Source organism: Triplophysa dalaica, chromosome 20 (genome assembly GCF_015846415.1).
Source record: "Triplophysa dalaica isolate WHDGS20190420 chromosome 20, ASM1584641v1, whole genome shotgun sequence".
Lineage (NCBI taxonomy): Eukaryota > Metazoa > Chordata > Actinopteri > Cypriniformes > Nemacheilidae > Triplophysa > Triplophysa dalaica.
Genome location: NC_079561.1, coordinates 4,310,137 through 4,332,435, shown reverse-complemented (window position 1 = coordinate 4,332,435; position 22,299 = coordinate 4,310,137). Strand labels below are relative to the sequence as shown.

At 39.4% G+C, this 22,299-nt stretch overlaps 2 protein-coding genes across 5 annotated transcripts; both read right to left on the bottom strand.

Moving 5' to 3' along the window:
• Positions 1-79: 79 nt before the first annotated feature.
• atf7a (activating transcription factor 7a) lies at positions 80-17,460 on the bottom strand. Of its 4 annotated transcripts, none has more exons than XM_056732987.1 (12): positions 17,359-17,460; positions 11,025-11,096; positions 8,227-8,323; positions 7,404-7,588; positions 7,110-7,274; positions 6,385-6,542; positions 6,024-6,117; positions 5,482-5,601; positions 3,803-3,946; positions 3,240-3,428; positions 3,001-3,106; positions 80-2,921 (listed from the first exon to the last, which is right to left on the bottom strand). In XM_056732987.1, exons 1-12 carry the CDS (start codon positions 17,458-17,460, stop codon positions 2,704-2,706), a joined length of 1,650 nt encoding a protein of 549 aa, XP_056588965.1. In that variant the 3' UTR covers positions 80-2,703. The 4 variants fall into 4 exon arrangements, with proteins under 4 accessions (XP_056588965.1, XP_056588966.1, XP_056588967.1 ...); XM_056732988.1 differs by having other exon boundaries at positions 7,458-7,588; XM_056732989.1 differs by lacking the exon at positions 17,359-17,460 and adding an exon at positions 8,446-8,564.
• A 1,654-nt stretch (positions 17,461-19,114) lies between these two features.
• Positions 19,115-22,076, bottom strand: asb8 (ankyrin repeat and SOCS box containing 8). Its single transcript, XM_056734031.1, has 4 exons — positions 21,917-22,076; positions 20,998-21,182; positions 20,811-20,915; positions 19,115-20,570 (listed from the first exon to the last, which is right to left on the bottom strand). Exons 2-4 carry the CDS (start codon positions 21,124-21,126, stop codon positions 19,935-19,937), a joined length of 870 nt encoding a protein of 289 aa, XP_056590009.1. The 5' UTR covers positions 21,127-21,182; positions 21,917-22,076; the 3' UTR covers positions 19,115-19,934.
• Positions 22,077-22,299: the final 223 nt, after the last annotated feature.

The following is a 22,299-nucleotide window of genomic DNA, read 5'->3' as shown; positions in this document are numbered from 1 at the left end:
GGACACAAAACCACCGAGATTTCTTAAAATAACTTATTTTCAGTTCTAGTCAGTAATACAGGTTTGGAACAACATGAGGGTGAATAAATGACCATTTTATTTTGGGGATGACAACCCTTTATGTCCATGAAAACAGATTTACTAGTACAACTGTTATATGATCAACTTGATGGGGGGAATGTCGAAACATTCTTGTTATTTTTGTAAAATAAAAGTAAAACAATTATTTAGGTACAAATGTTAAACAACAATATAAAGAATGAAAAAGAAAAGTCTACAAAAGAATTTCTACTTTTCTGTATTACAACACAAAAAGGTAAAGATTTATTATAAGAGGCTTTTCTATAGTTCTGGCAGCATAAAACAAAGAAAAAATCTAGACAAAGTGCCAGTGAAAGCTAAAAATTCTCTTTTGCGCTCATTTCAGAACATCAATCCTATATATGGTTCTGCTGACAAACTACAAGTGCCAGGACATAACATAAACCATGAAAGCCAGGGTTAACACTGAAACTAGGAGTTTTTTGTAAATGATCTGTCAAGTGGTATCTATGGAGTCTTTGATATGTTTACAGACTAAACAGACAGACGTATGACGCTTGAAAGAGAACCAGAAAATCACTGAGATCCCGAACAGACAAATTTAAATCCAAAACATTTTAGTGCATTTGACAGGCCTTTATACATTTTGGACTGACAACACGTTAATGCAGTATTACACACTGCAAATAAAATTTATGAAACAAGACAATTCAAGTCAACATACATTGAGCGACGACAGTACATCTTAGTCCCTTGTTTATGATGCCTTACATTTAAAAGTGTCTGCTTGCGTAAAAGACCATGTGTTCGGATAAACATCTTAGTACAGGTAAAGCCATTCATACAACAGTGGATCCTCTTTGTTCCCTGTAGCCTTTCTAGGTGAACGCAACAACACCTTATTACATCTAGATGGCAGTATAGAAAATGCTTAGAAGAATGAGGGCAGTGTTATCTCAGGCATTATTTTTAACACCAGACCCGATGATACAAATATAAAACTATATATTTCCTCATTGATGCCTAAATGGCAGATAACAAGTTGAGTCAATAACACAGGCATTAAATACACAGTGAGATTTGTCTAGAAAGAGCATTTGAGGCACTGATGTGATTCATAAGGCAGTCTTAGTCTGAGCTGAAAGTTTTATGGTTGTGTGGATAAATGATCAAAGAAATAAATAGTGTTACAGAGTTCCTCAATAAAAACTTTACAAGAACAATTCACTGAGACTCACCCTCGAGTTGGTTCAAATCTATGTAAATTACCTTTGTTCTGATGCACACAGAGAAAGAATGCTTGTAACCATGACGCGCATCGCCACTCATGACTACCATAGTAGTTTTTTTTTAAATATATTTCTTTGTTCTGTTGAACACAAATGAAGACATTTTGAAGAATGTAAGCACACAGTTCTGGGACACTTGACTACCGTTGTAATTTTTCCTACTATGGTAGTCAATGGTGGCCAAGAACTGTTTGGTTACAAGAATTCTTACAAATATCTCTCTCTAAATTCATCAGAACAAATACATTTATACATTTTTGGAAGAACGCGAGGGTAAGTAAATAAAGACAGAATTTTCATTTTTCGGTGAATAGTAAAAAGGACGCTGAATGGGGGTACATGTGAACACAGACGCACCAGGTTATTTTTCGGTAAGAGTTTATCTCACGTAAAGCTAGGATTATCTAAAATGACAGAGCAATTAAGTCTAATACTACTTTAGGAACCTCAATAATTTGTTGTCAACTTGACCCAAACTTAAAACATTTTAATATCATCACAAGGAGAGGAAATGACGCAACGCTGTGGAGTTGACACTCTCTATCCTGTTCTCTCCAGACTGGAAGCAAAGCTCCAGAAACAATTATAATTCTTGACCTTTTTAGTCTGTTCTTTGCTGGTTCTGAGTCTGTCGTACAAAAACAAAAACATGACTAAACAAACACCAGGATCTATAGTCCAATCTGAATTCAATGTGCCGATACAATACAGTTAACATATGGCAAATTGTTGCATGCTAACAAGGCAGACTTAGTGTATCAGTCCTTCGTACTGCTATTTTCCATCATACATTACTGTACACCCACACGAGAAGCACACAATCATGCACACATCGATTATAAACGCATATAACAGTTTAAAAATGAGGTACGATTTCAACGAGAGTCAGATGAGGGGGGGTCATCTGAAGAACGATAAACCAAAAGAACCAAAGTATATTACAATTAGAACATGTTTGCCTTACTGAATGCGTGTGAAATGATGTTCATGTACACAGTGCAGTGTGTTGCATCCTCTCACTAAATGATGACAAGCCAAGTGACGTCTTTATTGCGGCATGTGTATGAGCACGAGGAAACCTTTAATGACAGGAAGTGCTTTGCAGTCTCACAGCCAGTAGAGGTCAGGGACAACGCGAGTGAATTAAAGCCGAGAAGAGAGTTTAAGGTTATAGAGGATGCAAAAGTGAGCGTGGTTTGGAGTCCGGCCCCCGTAGTCTATGGCAAAGTGAACAACAATCTGTCTCTCTCTCAGTCCCAGTTCATTCCCAGAATGCAGCCCTAGGCCAGAGATGACATGAGAGAGAACCAGGCTTTGAGCTGCCCCTCTCCCGGGATGCAGAGAGTCCCAGGCAGACTGTTAGATGCCCTCATCATCTACTGGAAGAGTGGGACTGTGTGGTCATGATGACGTGCGACGGCCCGCCACTCTCCCCCCGTTGGTTGCCCATCCCTGCCAGCACGGACATGGCCACAGCCTCGGCTGCTGCGCGGGAGCTCAAGCCATTGGGGCTTGGAGCCAAAGAACTGTGCTGAATGACCTGCGCCGGGGAGCCCGTGGGCTCAGACGTTTCTTTAATATGCTCCTCTCCTGAAGGACATGAAGAAATGAAGGTTAGTGACAGCAGGGCGAGTTAACACAGCATAAGATCACTTACAGTTTCACTCACCCAAGTAGGCGGTTTTCTTCTGCAGGGTGGTGACCGGGCAGTCTTTATGGGCTAAAAGCAGCTGCTTGAGATGAGCAACTTCGTTTCGTAAATGAGACACCTCGTTCTTGATGCCAAAAAGTAAAAAAAAGTGAAATTAAAAAGTGAAACATAGCAGTAACAACACAGCTGTCAAACACTGTATAGTGGACATAACACTTCTCATTCGCTGCTATGTGAGATCTTAAGATCACACTAACCGACAGTGAGACATTGAAGGAAGTCAGCTCCTCAGCTTTCTTCTCTAGAGAGTTGACCCACACTTTACGCTTCTGTCTGCAACGGGAAGCCGCCGCCCGGTTCCGCTCAAGGAAGCGCTGCCTCCTCTCATCGGGGTCGTCATCCAACGTCCTCCGTCTGCGGCCACCGGTGGGCTGAGCGGGCGACACCTGAACATAGACATTGAGTGCTTAATGCCAAAGCAAAGTGAAAAGGCTGCTTAAAGTGATAGTTCAACCAATAATGAAAATTCTGTCATCATTTACTCACCCTCATGTCAGTTGAAACTTGTACAACTTTCTTTCTACTGCAGAACACAAAAGATGATATTTTGAAGAGTGTTGGTAACCAAACAATGGCGGTACCCTTTCACTTCAAATGTATAGACAAAACCCGATGCACGTCAATGGGTACCGCCGTTGTTCGCTTACCATTCTTCCAAATCTTTTGTGTTCTGCAGAACAAAGAATTGACAAGAGTCCTTTGTGGCTTAATACTCATTGTTCACATTGTTCACACTGTCTAGCATCTGTATATAATGTACCTGTGGCTGGGCTGGGGATGGGGCATCAGGATGCTGGACCAGCAGCTGGCTTTGCTCCATCCTCTGAGGCGCCATTGCACTGGAACCCATCGCTACGCCAACACAACCATGAGGCATCTGCTGAGATAATGCTGCCTTCAGCCTCTGTAAATAAAAACAAACTTATCAGCTCTGTTCTTAAGCCACCTCGATCGGTATCCCTAGTAAGCACCCCGATCCAAAAGATGCTGTCTGCTAAGATACCTTGTTTTTTACATTTTAAGGGTCCAGTGTATGACATTTAGCAGCATCTAGATTTGAGGTTGCGAATTGCAACCAATGGCTCACTCCACCCCTCCCTTATGAAGAACTATGGCCGCAAAACTAAGATGTCGTCACGTTTTCGCTTCTTTGCCGAAGGAGATAACTTGTATACAAAATCCGCTCTGTAGAGCAGTTTGTACATTTAGGGCTACTGTAGAAACCACATGGTAAATTCCATGAAAGGGGACCCGCGGTGTATGTAGATAGAAAAAGTTCATCCAAAGGTAATTAAGACATAACACTTCATTATGTGAGGTCTTTATACACCTCTGAACACATATTTATGTATATTATATTACATTTCTGTAAATAGATCCTCCAAAAAACAATCTAATCTCATATAAATGATTTGGCACCACATTAATAAAACGCATTGGCTCCACAATATTTGACAGATCTTTTAGTACCCTACACACCAGCACTTAACATCCGTTCTACTGGAGCTGGTCTTTTCATGGTCCCGGCAACTTGCTTAAAATCTATGGGTGATAGGGCTTTTTCCTATCTGGCCCCAAAGCTATGGAATTCTCTCCCCTCTGAGATAAGAAATGCTTAAACTTACCTTTTTAGGGTAGCTTTTATATGAAATTTGCGAGTGCCTTGTTTTTATTTATATTTACATTGTATAATTTGTTTAGTGAAATTGCTTGTTTCTCTTTTTGTCTTTATCTGATTGTTTTTATCTTGTTGTTATTAATTTCTAGTATATGTTGAATTTTTGTCCCTCTATTTTTACTTATGTAAAGCACTTTGAGACGCTACTTTTAAAGGCCCTATATAAAATAAAGTTATTATTATTATTATGTATCTTTTAAAGTGAGGGCAATGACCTCAATGGAAATATCAAATTTACGATGGCGAAGCATGAAAAATAACTTGTGATTGATTATAAATATACATAATTAATACAAGGAAGTATTAACATCAGTAAGTCAGAATTCTGAAATAGAAAGGAGAAGGCCATGTATGCCATAGTCCGCGATGCAGCTTGTTATTTATTGCAGTTGGGCAACTGTGTTGATGTAGCACAAGATGGTATTCTAGCACATTATAACCCAGCTGTTAAAACCACAACTCTCAATTCCAATCCAAAACGTTCAGAAACTGAACTGTGTCAAAACACATCAAGCAGTAAAAGATAGAACCACATAATTGAAAGAAAATCAACTTGTCAGCTTCAGCATTTGACGTCTTAAAAATGTCCCATGACTTGACAGCCTGACAAGAGAGCTGTTATGTTTAAGCAACTGTGTATTTGTTGTGAAAACTATCACCCATGCGGGAGCAATGTAAAAAAGGCTAGAGTTCTTGTCTTTTCAAGCATTCAAGCATATGAACTGTCCAGTCTGTATGGAGGTGAAAAGATTTCCACTCACCATCTTGGCCTCATTGTGAAGGTTATATCCAGATGGTGAAGACGAGCCGCTGCTGCTGCCTCCTAGTGGTGGGCCGGGGATTCCTGGAATGTTGGGCACCATACAAAGAGGCCTTGCCAGCTAAACCACACAGAGAAATATAAAACATGACTGACTTGACCAGTTTATTATGAATGACTCCACAGATTTTTTATCAGGTAAAGTCATAAACTATTTAAGTACACATTCATGTTTAAACATGACAATGTAAACACCTTTAAAGCCATTCTGGTGGGGTATTTAATGAGTGCAAGTATCGGTTTATATTTTGAAGCCAACATTGAAGTCAAACAAATTGATTTTAAGATCTCATGCAAACAGAGCATTCTTGGATTTTGGGGGGGTCATAATAACGGCAATTTTTGAGAGTTTTGTTATCGTTTACAAATGCACCCGTGTAGATTATGAATATGCTCGGGATACGTATGATGAAAAATACCTTTTCTGAAAAAACCTATTAATGTCAAATGCAAAAGTCTAGAAACAGCATAGGTTAAACATACAGATATCACAGAAGGCATCTGCATAGGTCCTGGAAGAACAGGAACAGTCTGACCATTAGGAAGCATCATCATTGGGTACAGCCCAGTGGGAGACCTAAAGGAGACATTTCCAGAAATACATCTGCAATTACCCCAAAAGCAATGCAAATGAAGCCAAGACCTATGTTCATCTTGTTTACAGTCTCACCAAGCTTTCTGAGAATAACAAGCACAACAACATTAATAAGATAACTGACTAGTTTCCTAAACGTTCTACCCCCTACATAAAACAACATGGTGAATCAAACGGAGAGTTACAGAGAAAAAAATATTCCATTTCAGACTGGCTCGAGCCACCGCTTCTTATTGCATGTTCTCTTACCCCAGCGTACGATTGGACGGTGGGGTATGTGTGATCACGGAGGTAGGGGAGGGCATGGTGGGATGTAGGCCGTCGTAGCCCAGGTGCAGGGGGAGGGAACCTGGACGCACAATGGCGGGGGTGGGAGCTGAGCTGAAGGCAGGTTTCGGGGGTGAACCCTGTAAAAATTATGAGACTGCTAAGAACAAACTGAAAAGCAATACACTTGCTGCATCCACAGTTCAGTCCAAACTAGACGTCATGCAGTGATAATTGTTTGTTTAATGACTCAACACATCTTGTTAAGGCATTGCCAAACACACAGTTGGGTGTAATGTATAATGACAGTCTCCTACCATTTAATGGCCACTTGAATGCCAAATCTGTGCCAGCTTAGTTTCTAGCAGTGTTGGCTTCGTGCATGCTACTAACATTACTGTGATGTTACTTTTATCAATTAGAAAATAAAAAATTATAAAATTTAAATATAAATAATAATAACAAAAGATTTTCTTACTAAAAATGTGTTATTTAAAACTTTTGTAAAAATGTTTTCCTTTTTAAAATATATTTAATGTTTATATATTGGATTTGTTATAATTTATTTCAACCCTCAAATGGTTGTACCCTTTAAACATTAAAAAATAAATTATTCAAATACATTTGAATAAAAGCATATAACGACATACTGTTCATACACATCATACATGCACAGGTTGCATTTGTTTTTTGCACGTTCCACCTACCTTTCCTCTTCCCATGGGCTCTCTGCTGCTATCCGACATGCTTGACATTGAGTCAGGGCTGCTAGGCGGAGACGAGTCCACCTCCACAGGGTCCTCCTCTTTCACTTTGACATCTGAGGGCGTCTGCAAGCTCATGTCCAGCGCTCCTGAATGAGGAGCAGGCAACTGCATAGAAAGATTGAGAAATATTTAGAGAGAGGGAGAAACGAAGCAACATTATACATGAGAGCAGATGAAGAACTCCACAGTTTGTAAATCTGAGTTCTGGCAGCATGTTGCATGAGATTCTCATGCCTGAAGCATGTCGGGCCGAATGTCCGAAACCCTCCACCCAGTCCCACAGCTCACCGGGTTCCTGGCCCTCTTGTCTTCGTCTTCGTGGGCCTTGGGGAACTCCTGCTCAAACGAGCTGCCCAGCTCATTGAACAGGCCAACCTCTTCACAGTTTTTCAGGAAACGGGTGGGAGTCGGCGTCTGGTCTGGGGTAGAGAGCGAGAAACAGAGAGATCTCATTGTTTCCTCATGTAAGACGGCCTCAAGGACAACTCAAACTCAGACGCACGGCGAAGCGGGTGCGCGTGCTGGCGTTATAAGCCGACCTGAAATCTGTTTGCGATTTGCAGTGATGACTTTGGGAGAGTTTGTGGTTGTTCATTATGTTATAACATTTCTGTTTTCTTCCCATGGGTTTAATGTGACAAAAACAGCACGTTTAAAAATGTTCCCATTGAAATGACGGGTTTACAAGCACTTTGTAGATATAAAGTAATGATATCAAATTACTTTGTTAAATCTCTGTGTCTGTTTGGTCAGAGCCATTGAAATAGCATTCCAGGTTTCCATTACCATCACAAAAACAGGGATACAGAAAAAAAATTATTTTTAGCTGATTCAGAGTTTCTTATTTCATCCCCCGAGCACCAAATAAAAAGCAAATTACACGGTTTAACGTTTAATGCTGTTCTGCCATTTTATCTACTTGAAAAAAATTGTTTTGGTTATAGAATGATGTTCCAAATGATGTTCCATGGTAATCAACATTGGTGGCATGACCCTTGGTTTATTCGTGAAAAAAATCAATAAAATACACTACATGATATGGTCTGGGTAGCACTACCTGCGATGATGACGGAGTCGGTCCTGGGGGGTCCGAATTTGAGCGTCATTTCATGTTTGTGTTTGTGAACAGCCAGGTGGTCCTCATTAGTAAACCTCTACAAAAGAGACAGACAAACAGATGGATTACCAGACAAATCTGACCAGAAGTAGAGAGCCATGCATTCCAATACCTCAGGGCAGAAACATTTCCAAAGGAAAAAGAGGGAGTGGTATTCACAAGATTTGTCTTTGGGAGTATGTAGGCCAGAGAGACGTTCATAATGAACTATCGGCTTTCATTGAACCTCTGCACTGCTCACGGTCTTCATTGCAGAATGTAGCTATACATCACCAGCCCTTTGCACATGACAAAAACATACAGTAGAGACAGTTATCTGTTTCACAACGGACCCTTGTGCCCTTTTATGGCCTTAAAACGCACAAACAAACTTCCAGTGAACCTGCGTATCTAAGCGGCTTAATGTAGAAATGCTGATGAAGCATTATACGATAAGTACTGCACTTCCGCATTTGCTGCATCATAAACACAAACGTATTGTCAAATGGGCTTTCATGATGCTACATTTGAATGTGCTGTGCAAGGAAGAATAAAACTAATGTTTTGAGGGAGTTTTTGCAGTTTAGCACCGAAACCTGAGCCAAACTTCAAAGATGCACTGCATTAGCATTTATAACAGGCACCTCTTTTAACAGGCATTCTGCTTTAATATTTACCTTTGAAATGAAACAGCTGTGGTAAAACCATGCACCTCACATAAATCATTGATATTTAGGAATGTAGTGTTAAAGACATTTTTGCAAAAACACACATCAAATGTCCCCACTTATTATTTTTCCCCTAAATGTCTGATTCGACATACAGTGTCAATTACTGTAATTTGATAAAACATACACCACATAAAAATGTATAAAACCTAGCGAATGAGGAAATGAACTATTATCTGAAGCAGATGCATGGTTTTAAAGCTTTAGTTTTTCCTATTTCGCAGTGGATTTCATGACTCAAACTGTGTTTTTTTTCTCATTGGGCTGGACTCTTCCCAGTCTACTTCAGCCTATTTCTGGCTCCATGTCACAGTTACAGTTCGGCCATGACAGCGCAAAGTGGAAACACAGTCAAGTGTCGGAGGCTTATTTTTAGTACAACAACTGCATGGCTTAAAGACTCGTCTCTTTAGACTTCAATAATTTACAATGTCTATGGCAACAGTGCTTCATTGCAAACTTAATAACTTGCATAGCAGATTGACTGCTTTGGCGCACGTAGTAGACTTTAATACTTTGATTTGATTTGATTTACCTTTTTGGCCTTTTTGTAGCTCAAGCAGGGTCATGGGGGTGCAATTGCTTTTCATAAAATCATCTGCAATATAAATATGTATTGCCACACCAATATTGAGTCAAGTCCTATTTGTTAGGTTTAAAAACTTTGGAAAATTATATTTTCTTTGTGTTAGAAATGAGCTACAATACAGAGGAAATTGGTCCATGATATCAGATTTAAAGACCTTACAATCGAAGTACACTGAAAGGTATTCATTTACCCTGCTTTAACAAGCACCAGCATCAATAACCTCAGATCTCGCTTTCCTCCGGCGTGTCATTTTTCAGTAATGGCTCGACAAAACAGTGCAGTCACGTGAAAATTCAGTGCACTGGGATGAGGCAAAACAATCTCAAACCCCTATGGACCTGAACGTGATGCAAACAGCACCTGCTCGACAACAAAAGAACAATACCTTTACTACGGTGAAGCCTCACTCCTGACAGATGTGCATAACCTGATCTCAATCAAACTCTTTTAACCCTTATGTGGAGTCAATGGATGTAGCTTACGGTGCTTTAAAACTTTTGTTTGTCACATGGCTACTGGATATGCCTTGGGTACCTCTTTCAATATAAATTGATTTTTCCAAGCCAAAATTTTCTTCAACCAGCTGAAAGATTTAAAATATCAATCAGGATCAGTACAGCATAAATAAAAGATTTGAGTTCATCAAATGAGGCATCAAAAATGAAAAAGTGCTCAAAAGTGTAATTACATCCTTAACCTCAATTATGAACGATAAAATTACAGATACATACTTTAGCAAACCCGACTTAAGCAAATCACATTTACGTAGACAACGAGGAATTCTGATTCAGGTCTGGGCAAAACGAAACATTTGCAATCATGTGTAAAATATATTTGAGAAACATCAGATAACGGTGCACTAGAAAATATGTTCATGAGTATATCGTGAATTAAAGTCAACTTTCTTCCCATATTAAAGAACAGTTTTTCTTGTTTTAAGCAACAACAAAAAAACTGAATTCAAAATATTTTATGTTTTAGGAATGAAAACTATTGAACCAAATACAATACAGATTAGGATTTTTATAGCCTACTCTTGACCTACTTCACCTGCACATCTTACGTAACTGTTAACAACATCGATCATAGCATCTGCATGGACTTTGACTCAAACAGGACAAGTTAAGGCGATAACTGAATCGCGATTACTCATTGGCTGAGTCTGTGAGTCAGAGTGTGGAGGAGACGTTAGCGCAGTTTCACAACTGCACTATCATCCCCATCAGTGTAGCTTTAGCCTGCGGTGACAAAAACAACACGTTTACAGAGTGGTGCACAAGTGGCCTGCAGGCAGCTAGTGTGCCTCACTTCACACAACCCGACAGACGGGTTGCCACTGTACGGACGAACAAGCCCGCCCTCTTCAATAACCAGAGGAGAATGCCCTCTGAACCGAAGCACACCCATACCTGAAACCCAAGACAAACAGAAAGTAAACTTACCTGCCCACAGCCAGAAGCGTTGCACACAAAAGGTTTTTCGTCCCCCATCTTTGCAAAGACTTTGCAGTGTAACTGTGAAAGAGAACACGAGAACATTTTTAACGTTTTAAGCGAGACAAGACACAGAGAGGCTGACTGGTAGTATCCCCACTCAGCGCAGGAAGAGATGGGTGTTTAAAAATAATCTGAAAAAACACCCATGTTAGCACAGCAACTACAAGTTTCCCTGGTGCTACTTCCTTCACACTAGGGGCCAGTTCGGGGCACCAATGACGTGCAGTTCACAGACGAGCGGCCATTCAGGATTTGCTCAAAGCAAAGCAATCCCTCTTTCCGGCCCCTCCTCTATTTTTCATTGTAGTCCTCTTGACACAATCTCCAAAGCTCTTCTCCAACAGCTACTGTGCTACTCTACACCTCTGTCTGACTCCGGTCCTCCAGTAACTCTTTGAACTCCTCCACCTGATTCTCAAGCTCAAATATCAGCATCCTACACTACCAGACGCTCATCACTTTTCACAGGAACTCAAGCCCTCCACACCAACATCAAAAGGTTTGGTACTATTGTGATGTTTTTTGCTAGACGCCAGGAACGGTGGGATAAGATTTATCGAGTTCGTCATGATGGTACGCAACGGGGCACGTCAAGAACGTAATGAGAGTAAGAGAAGAATGCACAGAGTAATAATAGTAGTTCTGGACAGACGTTTCGGGAATGAGACACACTGATCCGGAGGAATGGCATGCGTGAGCATCGGCTTGTTATAGACACTCCCTCTTTTCCGATTAGCTGGAGCACTAAAGTTATTCCAGACGAACTGCCAGGATCGTCCACACAAACAAACACATGCACAACACTACTCAGATACAGATCAAACAAAAGGATATTAGGATGGCTTATGAAAACATGGAAACCCAATGTTTTTGTGTGTTTTCCATACTGTTTATTCGATGTAAATCAACATGAGGAAGATATTTAATCAATTTATTTGCATGCACCAATTATCAAAATGATAATAAAGTTATGAAGTAAAAATGTTAAGTTTTTTCAAGTAAAGTTTACCCAAATCAATTTTAACTGGGCTGTCATTTTGATGTATTCTACAGTCGTAATGCAATTCAAAACGATACATTAAAAATAAAATTGTGATTTATGAAAAAGAAATGCGTTTAAAAATGGACACAAGTAATCACGCCCTCTGACCTTCAAGAACTGGGGATTTTTTCTACCACCAGGGTTATTTAAGCATAAAGTAGCACCTTTATGCTTTTCAGCTTTTGTTAGTCCACAGGCAGCAGACGACAACCAGCACATAAACAGAAGCTTTATTAACACGACATCCTTAAATATACTGGCACTCACACAATGCAATAGCCAAAGACATCCCTCACATTTACACATGAAGAATTGTTAAAAAAAATCCTGCAGACAGAACACAAGAACTCATCCTAGGTGAGCAGCTTCTTACTCTACCACAGAAAGATTAAATGCGATTGCGAATCATTTTATATAATTGAACATAAGCCCATAGCAGTCCCTTTTGCAAGAACATTTGAGACAAAAGAACGCTAGTGCAATAGCACAGATTTTCAGAAACGTAATATCTTTCATACATATGTCATATTTAAAAGTGATCTTTTATTAGTTTGGCTGTGCAGATTAAAGGGATAGTTCACCTAAAAATAAAACAAATTATTCATTATTTACTCACCCACATGTTATTCTAAATCTGTTTGACTTTCTTTCTTCTGCAGATGCCAAAAGAGGATATTTTAGAAAGATGACTTCCATTGTATGGTCCCTGAGACATTTCTCAAAATATCTTCTTTTGTAATCCACATATACAGGCTATGAATGACATGACACAATCATTTTTGGGTGAACTATATTTTTTTTAACGTTTTTTCACCTGTGCCCACCACAGAACAAATTTACATTAACTTCACTAGTCTGGAATTTTGGAAAAAGTAACATGTTCATTAAATATAAATGAAGAGGAGTTGAGAGCATAACATTGTTATCTCTCCCCACCAGCTCGCGATGACGTGTGATGAGTAACACAATTACCACTCTACCCATTAAAACAAACCACACTTCTTTCTTTATCTTCACTGCAGGGATTTATATGAATGATGCTTGGCTTTATCATCCAAAATACTTTTAAAATGAAAACCTGACAGGCTAAGACTTTTCAATTCTATACAACATACAGAAAGTTTTACTGTAAACAAGGGCCACTCTCAAGATGTCGATGTAGTCTCTGCATTAAACCCTAATGTCTGTAGCTCCGAATGTCAATTGTGTTTATGTGTCCCGTGTGCGCGGTTATGAGCTGAAATTAGTGGCCCCTGCCAAGGTTCCTGCCCTGTTTTCCATGAAGAAAATAACTGCATCTTGTTTGCCCCTGAAAGTCCCTTCCCTCATGGCTGAGATCAAAGTGACGTACAAGCTAAGCAGTTTGATTCCTTGCAGACCTCACACGCTCAACATGCAGGCCAACAGCTTGGTGCCAAAGCTCTCAGATTGGCTGCAATGTACACAGTCAGTTTGGTTAGAGAAATGCAAAGAGACCTTAAACAAATGAGTAGCAGCACCGGCTCATTATACCCTCGGTGGAGTCCTAGCGTCTTAGAAAGACTCACACATGTGTCCTCACAGAATTTCCCAGCACACTAGAAAATAAACAATAAAACAGCCGAGGTTGGCCCAACTGCCTCAACGTGTGCTAGATAACACTGACCACCCAAAATTAAAATATAGCCATGATGGATTATTCAGGATGGATTAGTCTGGTATAATAGAAAAATGCTTCCTGTTATTTTTTAATAGTTCGAAAAATTTAAATCAGAGAAGCATCCTAAAGTCTGGAGTAAATGTGCCTCTGCTTTGGTTGACCTGTTAAAACAGGCGTCTCACACCTTTTGGCCAATTAATTTCCATGAATTTTCCATTTCTATTTGCATCTTATCATTTATCAGATGCTTTTATCCACAGCAGCATACAAATGTTGGGAAAGTAATTCTGTGCAAAAGCAAAAAAATATAATCAGTAAAATACCACACAACACCATTTTATACTAGAGTGATCCATGAGTACTGAATATTAAGAATTTAAATAGGATTTAATTCACTTTTTTTACGTATGTACGATGCCTGTGCAATACATGGATTCGGCATCTCAGCCCGATTCCCCCGGATCAATTGGGTCGTATTGGTCAGAAAAGGCGACATCCTGCTGTTAACTTGGATTTCTCCTACTCAGCAGGTGGACGGTGCGGCGAAGGCCAGCTATAATCAGCCTCAGACGTACACTGTTTGATGCTGTATGCTAGGAAACTGACTAAACAAACTGTATTAATAGCTCCAGCTGGAGCCAAGAATGAGGAATCTAGAATCCAGAGTGTAAGGAAGACCCCGTGTATATAGACAGAGTGGCAGAAAGGGGGGCAGGGAAGAATGGAACGAATGGCTCTGGAGGGTGTTTGGTAACCCGCAGGTAAAGGCCAAAAGTTCTGTGTCCCGAACATGTTGGGGACAAGCGATCTAGGGTGCAGGGTGTGTACTACGGCCGATTCGGATTTAAGTAACCTTCGTGAACCTGAGCTTCGGAAAATGGAACAAATGAAACTCTATATCTATGTCTGCATGACTGCAGTGTGCCCGGTGCTAAATCCATGGTGAGGAAATACACAATGCAGCCCAATGCAGTCCCCTGGGCTTGTATTCCGCTATAAACAATGTGGTCCTGAAGTCCGCTCGGTGAAAGAGACTTTTCTTTTATTTCATTTTGTTCCTCCGCTATAACAATGATAGACACAAGCCAAGGAAGAAAACCTGACACAAAATCTCCACACCTGCATACAGTAAAAAATTGGATCCGGTTGTATTATAACAGACAATGCCTCGTGTGTATATACAGTATATTATACGCATTGTAACATAGTCTGAAAGGGCTTCTAATCAAGTTCAGATGGACACTGAACTCAACTTTGGCGAATTCTGTTGCTTTTCTAAACATTAGAACATGTTAATGATGTCATGTAAATACATTTCAAAAAGTCTCAAGTAGCACGGGAACATTTTTAGAAAAAGACAAAATTATTTTTCTTTTATTTCAAAAATAATTAGGATATTAAGTAAAAATCATGTTCCATTAAGATATTTTGTAAATTTCCTACCTTAAATATATAAAAACTATATGTGAGTGGATGGCCTGCCACAGTGTCCCAGATTAACAACTTCAAAGGCAATTTTTTTCAATATTTAGATATTTTTGCACTGTTTTAAACGGTTGTATCTCAGCCAGATCTCGTCCTATTCTAACAACTCAATATACATCGTATTTATTCATCTTTCAGATTATGTCAAAATCTCAATTTTGAAAAATTGACCCATAAAACTGGTTTTGTTGTCCAGGGTCACATATTATGCCATTATTTCCTTCACCAGACCATACCACTCTATTACTCCCCAGATCTTTGAGAGCACCTTCAGTACAGGACAGACACACCTTTTTTAAGCAGTCCAAATATTACATAATTTCCGAAAAGGACAGGTGTGCCGAACAGTCTGTTATTTGCTTTGCTGCTGTACTCTATTGCTGCATCTGGTCAACCATCCTCACATGCCGTCAATAACACTATCCTATACAGCCGTTGCCAGGACAAACGACTTAATTCTCTATTCACAGTTCTGACTTTTAATCATTGAGCACAGTTTAACAAATGACGTTGCATGCTTTTTTCAACACGTGAAAGACCTCAAACTGGTACGCTATGTCTCTTCCTGTAAACGTGAATTGAACACATTAAACAACACTGCGGTTGTAGAGCTGTAAGCTCCAGATGCCTTATAGCAGAGGTGAAAGCAATAAGTAACACTGCAAGCTCTCATTAGTCAAGTCACTGTAAAGCAATTACTGTAACAGCTGTGAAAACGCTCACTAGTGCACATGTAAATATGTCGAGTGAAAGGATGATGTATTATATGGGGACATCCAATAATTCCGAAGAGTAACATTAGTGGAATTCAACAAATGCCATGTCAAGACGACCTATATCTACAATTACAGGACCTCAAATCTGATGGTGTTTACACGGAGCGAAATGAGACATTCACACGCGCAGATGACATGAATGTTTATTGTTTTAAGATGTTTTAGGGAGTGTCTTTTTACAACAGACACGTTATGTGCAATGTTGTGAAACACACTTTTTGTTCTATTATTTTCATGGGATAACAGGACATATTGTTCAACAGGTGCCTATATTATTTGACAACAAACAAATTATACGTGGCTGTTTTTTGTGTTGAGATATGATCTTTCAATTGTGTTGGCAAAACATTTATCGAAACTTCTGCCCCATCAAACTTTAATTACAGAAATTACTTAAAAACTCAGCAGTATACTGTAATTCAGACACAAATATGAGGATCTTATCTTTATAATCCCAATTTATCTTTCAGTTCCTGAACACGAATGTGTGTCTACAAGTAACGTTAACGTAAGAAAAAAGTACAACTTTTGAAGGAACTCAATAAGCAGAATTCCCAGGTTTTGGCTACAATATAAGTTACTTTCCTGACACTTTACTGTGCAATTGAACCATTAGTGTGTTTAACTGCCGCAATACACAAAAAATCTTCACATTGTTAGTTCCCTCGCAGAAAATAAACAGTGCTAACTATTTAGCAAACCGATGCTAACTTAATGTCTTCCGAACATGCCAACTTTAAAACCAGCCTTTTCCCGCATGTGCCCGCCCTGGCTTTACGGTGATTGGTTGTATCCACGTCGGTCAAAAATATATATCGACTGTTTCGCTACAATACGCGTCAATCATAATTATTAGTCGCGCATCATTGGTGGACGGAAATCCCACTCAAAAATGGAATTCACGGACTTCCAATTTACAGGCCGCTCATACTCCCCCGTTAGAAAAAAAGTATGCACAGAGTACTTTGAAACAAATAAACTACGTCTGTGATGTCTGATATACTAGTTTACGTCACAAAAACGTATTTATTGATAACAAGTCGTATGGTAAAGAATTCACGAAGAGCTAGAATTTCATGACGGCGTCATGACACTCTTCCTTAAATTTCAGCCCTCGCTTGTCAAGTTAAATCTAAACGAGCAACACTGTCTTCCCTCTCAGCGCAGACTTCGCTCGTAGCCCATTGCCCGTCTGACAGCCTACCAGTCGCCTCATAAAAGTAACTCTCGACCACACAAACCTTTTTATCGGATATAAATAACAACTGAACATTGTTTTATACGCAGGCAACCATCGATTCCAGACTTTTGACAGAAGAAGAATGTTTACAAACTTACCACAGCGCCCCTCTTTCCCACTCTCTCTCTCGCTCGCTCACTCTCCTCTCTTGGAATCCGACACGCCCCTCCCCGTGAAACATCGCGAGATGTTGACGTCATACAAATCCCTGAACGCTCACCTGGGATGTGTGTACTGATTCTGAAGGTATACAACTACAGGTAATTGCTCCGAACGCTCTCAAAAAGTAAAACTTCGTATTTATAGCAAGGACAAAAAAAAGTCCATTACAAAATGTTCACTTTCGATTGATTTCTCATCTCACAATATTTCCTCTTTTTAATATGTGACCCTGGACATCAAAGCCAGTCTTATGGGTCAATTTCTTGTAATTGAGGTTTTTAAATAATCTGAAAGCTGAAAAATAAAGCTTTCTATCGATGTATGGGATGTTACGATATGACAATAAATGTCAGAGATACCGTTTCAAACTCTGGAATCTGAGAGTGTGAAAAAATCTAATTATTCAGAAAATGGCCTTTAAAGTTGTTACTCAGAGGCACTGTAGCAGGCCATCCAATCACAAAAGTAAAGTTTTTATATATTTAGGATAGGAAATTTACAAACTATCTTCATGAAACATGATCTTTATATAATATGCTAATGATTTTTGGCATAAAAGAAAAATCAATAATTTTGTATTTTTGGCTTTTATCTTAAATGTTACCGTGCTTCTTAAGACTGGTTAATAAAAAGTCCTCTAACTACTTATTTTTTCCTCCTAGGCAGAGCATTTACCAGTTCTAAGCTATCGACCGTAAAACACTGGATTTCCTGTATCATCTAGGCCTATATATCTGTACATACATGTTATGTGTATAATCTGTGTAAAGTTTTATACTAAGGCAATAATATTCAGAAGGTTCCTTTGAAATTCAGCCTTTATTCAGTCACACTGTGGCTTCCTTCCTGACTGATTTACATTCACTTAAAGAGGACATCCTGTGCTTTAAATAAAGCATAGGGGAAACACAAAATGTAACGTTACTTACTAAAGAAATGAACTGAAAATATTTCTTAACAGTGAAAATATGATCATTTCCCATTAGTCAATTTTATATTCAGAAAACAAATTCAAACATGGCCCTGGAGAGTGATCATAAAATCTAAATAACACAGTAAATGCAACGTACCTTTTTGAAGCACAGAGGAAAAATCAGTAAATTATAGCATTAGCTTTTAATGGCCTCATGAGATTTGTTTATTTTGAGGGTTTAAGTACATATACATTTATTGTTTTCTTCTTTACTTTCTAAAAAGCAGTTTTCTCCTTTTGTGACCAAATCGGTTACAAAAATTCCTATATGGACAACATCATAATTCTGCATCATTTAGTTTTTATCGTGTAGTATTCCTGCTCCCTCCACTGGCCAATTGTTGAAATTACACTAACATAGCTGGGGGGGGTTACGTGTAATGACAAATGGTTAATTTGGTCCATTAATGGTCACTTTAATAACAAAAAGGGTTTGTTTGGTTTGGGAAAATACTTGCAGCAAATACATTTTAACAATGCATGGAGGTTTTTACATAGTCTGCATACATAAAACTAGTTTAGATGTAAGCACTGCATCGTTTCTTAAGCAATAGAAACAGAAATAGAAACAGTCCTGCAAAGAAAATCTTGTGTGTTTTCACAAGTATTGATCTTGATTTAAAGAATCTGCAAGAATTAATAAAGATCACGGTAATATGACAACCCCAGGTTAAAGACTTAGACAAGCTAAAACAATATCTCAAAGCTGACACAGAAGATAGCTGTAAAATTTTGTTATTTTTATTCCATTAATTCCCACTATTGTGTCTCAAACTTAGAAGCACAGCAACCATAAGCACCAAAATAAAAGATGCATAATACACTCCAACAAACCAAATCATTTAGTAAAAAGAAGTATTCATGTGAACCCTTTATGATTAAATAGCTTATGAAAGTGACTAGTAAACAGCAATAGACATTTAAAGTTGTTTTGTGCACTCAATACTTTATGTGTTTCCCAGTCTTTCAAGATGGATTTATTTTCGATGGTTGGGAAACTTCATAAAATGATATAACAGAAGTTATTTGACTTAAAAACGTAACAAAGAATAACTATCTTTTAAAAATAAAATCCTACTGCATACATAAAAAATGGTGATTAAAAATCAAATGTAATATAGGATTATAACTTAAGTGCAACGTTAAAGTGTTAAGTGTTCATATGATTGACTGGTCAATAATATTTCTTAATTATTTTCGTTTTTGCAATTTGAGGATTTCACATAGTTTAACCTTGTGATACAAATTGAATGAGTTCAATGGATGTGATAATGACATTTTGGTGGTACTAGTGTACTGTAACTTTCCTACTAAATCTGGATTTTCTGTTTCAAATCATATAATTATGTCACAACCCTGAATTTGTTCAATGACATTACAGCAAAAACACAGGCAACTTCCTCACTTATTCACTCAATGTATATAGACATACACACTTCAGATTGCAGTCTGATTACAACAGATTACAATCACATGTTCACATACACAAAAACATCTACCTCCCATATCAGTCTTCTCACTCCCCCACCTACCCTGCCCTCAGTCCCTGAGAAGCACATATTCTTTCACTGATTCTGGTAAGGGGAGCTGTTTCACCGCACTGGGGAGGTATTGCACTCCAAGGCTACTACGCACAGCGCACCGTGCCAGGGCCCGTAACGAAGGCGGCTGAGCCACCAGGCTAGACAGTCGAGCCAGTAACTGAGGATCTTTACTGAGCTCACGTGGTAAGGAGCCATCGGCCCTGCGGATCTCGAACCTCCCGGCGGCACGGCAAAGCAGCTCCAGGCACTCTTCCTCTTGCTCTGTTCCCAGACCACGAGCCAGCAACGCCACCAGTCGTGATATTGGCGTCTGGCCTTTTAAGTTGACCACATGGACTTGAGCTCCATACTCCAGCAACACACGCACGCTCTCCAGGTTGCCCTTCATGGCCGCCCAACTGAGGGGTGTGTCGTTATTGTAATCACGGACATTGGGGCTGGCGCCGCTCTCCAAAAGTGCCCGTACACATTCAGGGTTATCTTTGAAGGCAGCCCAATGCAGTGGGGTATCCTTGTTGCCATCTAGTGCATCAGGCTGGGCCCCGTATTCTAATAAGAGCTCCACACAACCCTCATCCTTCTCTGCTGCATAATGGAGCGCGGTGCGGTTGTAGCCATCCAAGGCATTTACCTGTGTGGGAAAGCAATATGTTGTCGAAGTTACTGCCAAGCAATTAAAAAATTATGTGACGTGTTTAACATGTACGCCCATTGAGGCCTAAGCATTGTTATCTTTGGTTTACTTGAAATCACAACTTATTGTATGGTTTTTCACTATGACCAATAGGCAACAATCTAAAAAGGACCCAGAATACCATCGGAACAACCCAGATTACCCCGGTGTCAAAATTTGGTGTCTTGCATGTTGTACCTCTGCACCTTTCTCCAGCAAGAGCTCCACACAGTCAGCGTCGGCCACCATGCAGGCACAATGCAGGGGCTTCAATGTGCCATGCATCCTGTTCACATCCGCCCCCTTTGGAATGAAAAATAGGCTTAAAAACACCAATTTTTTTACAATGTAAGACAATTGTCAAAACTGCAGCAGCACAACTCACCCTACGTATAAGGTCTTCCACATTATCATGTGGAAAAGAACGAATGGCTGCTATTGTTCGAATGAGCCTTTCCGACAGCGAGTATTTGCTCTGAATACTCTGCATGATGTACCACATAGTAGAGCTCATATGGAACTAAAGGACATTTCACCCGGAACGGGTGATGCCACACCGAGATGAGATGGCTGTAATCAGACACGAAATTAAAAACACACAAAATCTATTAATAGACTGAAAAAAAGCAAATGCAACATTTTTCTGTTAGGACTCTTTTGTTGTGCTAAATACCATTGATGAGATAATTGCTTATTTATTCCAATGGGTGTGTGCATACTCTGTCTGCCACGTATTTGTTCCCATCGCTTTAATCAATGTATTGTTTAGACAAGGCATCAGACATTTTACATACCCCTCAGTTAATATCAAAGAATACAGTGATCTGGGTTAGCCGTGAAAGCCAACGTACCAACATAATGCTTATAAAGGTTATTTTACATGCAACATCTGATGAACATGGAACGAACATCCACGCGTCATGTTAACGCACATAAATGACGCAAATACACTGTCATTGCTTCTTGCTGTCAACAAAAGCTCGCATAATAACAGATCAGTTACAGCTTTAACAAGCATATGAAACACGAAATACGGCGGGGTTCTAGGTAGCAACTTGTCACTAGTTGCAAATTGATGGTTGTCAAAAAAGACAGTGTTGTATTTTTGTTTATCGCTTGCTGTTCTCCTTTGTTACAGGAGTAACGTCAAATTAGCCGCTTGAAGCTAGTTTCAACACACAGAACGTGAAATAACATTTTCTTACCTCTGGATTTTTTTTAACTCAATATCACGAGAATAAAACAAAAGCATATATGTGAAATAAGTGATCATGAACGAATAGTTTGTAAAACAGTTACGTTACCTCCACAAAGCGAAAACAGCTGCTGCTTGAAGCTAACGCGCGAGTGCCTGCTAAACACAAACACGGTGACGTCATGAGAGGAAGTGATCTATGATAAACGAGGACATGTTTGCGGGTTAAAATCACCTTTACCGGTCTGTTTTCATCGACGAAACACATTCGTCGTGTGGCTCGGCTTGACTTGAAATACTGCTATTATTAGTATCCGCTTCTGTATGTGTGAAAGACCATTCTTCACATACCATACTGTCAATGCCAAATATAGGCATGATGAGCACCGTACTGAGGGCCTGTGAATGAATGTCACTGTTCTGACATTTTGTCCTGTTATTCTAAAATGTTATAAGTTCTGTGACGTGTCCCGAGTTAACACTAAGTTACCG

Bases quoted from the DNA above. Each gene is read 5' to 3' on its own strand.
- atf7a (XM_056732987.1), bottom strand. From the start codon at position 17,460: ATGACGTCAACATCTCGCGATGTTTCACGGGGAGGGGCGTGTCGGATT. The intron at 7,275-7,403 runs GCATGAGAATCT...CTTTCTATGCAG, and splicing joins TTCGGCCCGACATGCTTCAG to TTGCCTGCTCCTCATTCAGG. The intron at 3,107-3,239 runs GTTAGTGTGATC...TTTGGCATCAAG, and splicing joins CCTTCAATGTCTCACTGTCG to AACGAGGTGTCTCATTTACG.
- asb8 (XM_056734031.1), bottom strand. From the start codon at position 21,126: ATGAGCTCTACTATGTGGTACATCATGCAGAGTATTCAGAGCAAATAC. The intron at 20,916-20,997 runs GTGAGTTGTGCT...TTCATTCCAAAG, and splicing joins TGGAAGACCTTATACGTAGG to GGGGCGGATGTGAACAGGAT. The intron at 20,571-20,810 runs GTACAACATGCA...TTTCCCACACAG, and splicing joins TGCTGGAGAAAGGTGCAGAG to GTAAATGCCTTGGATGGCTA.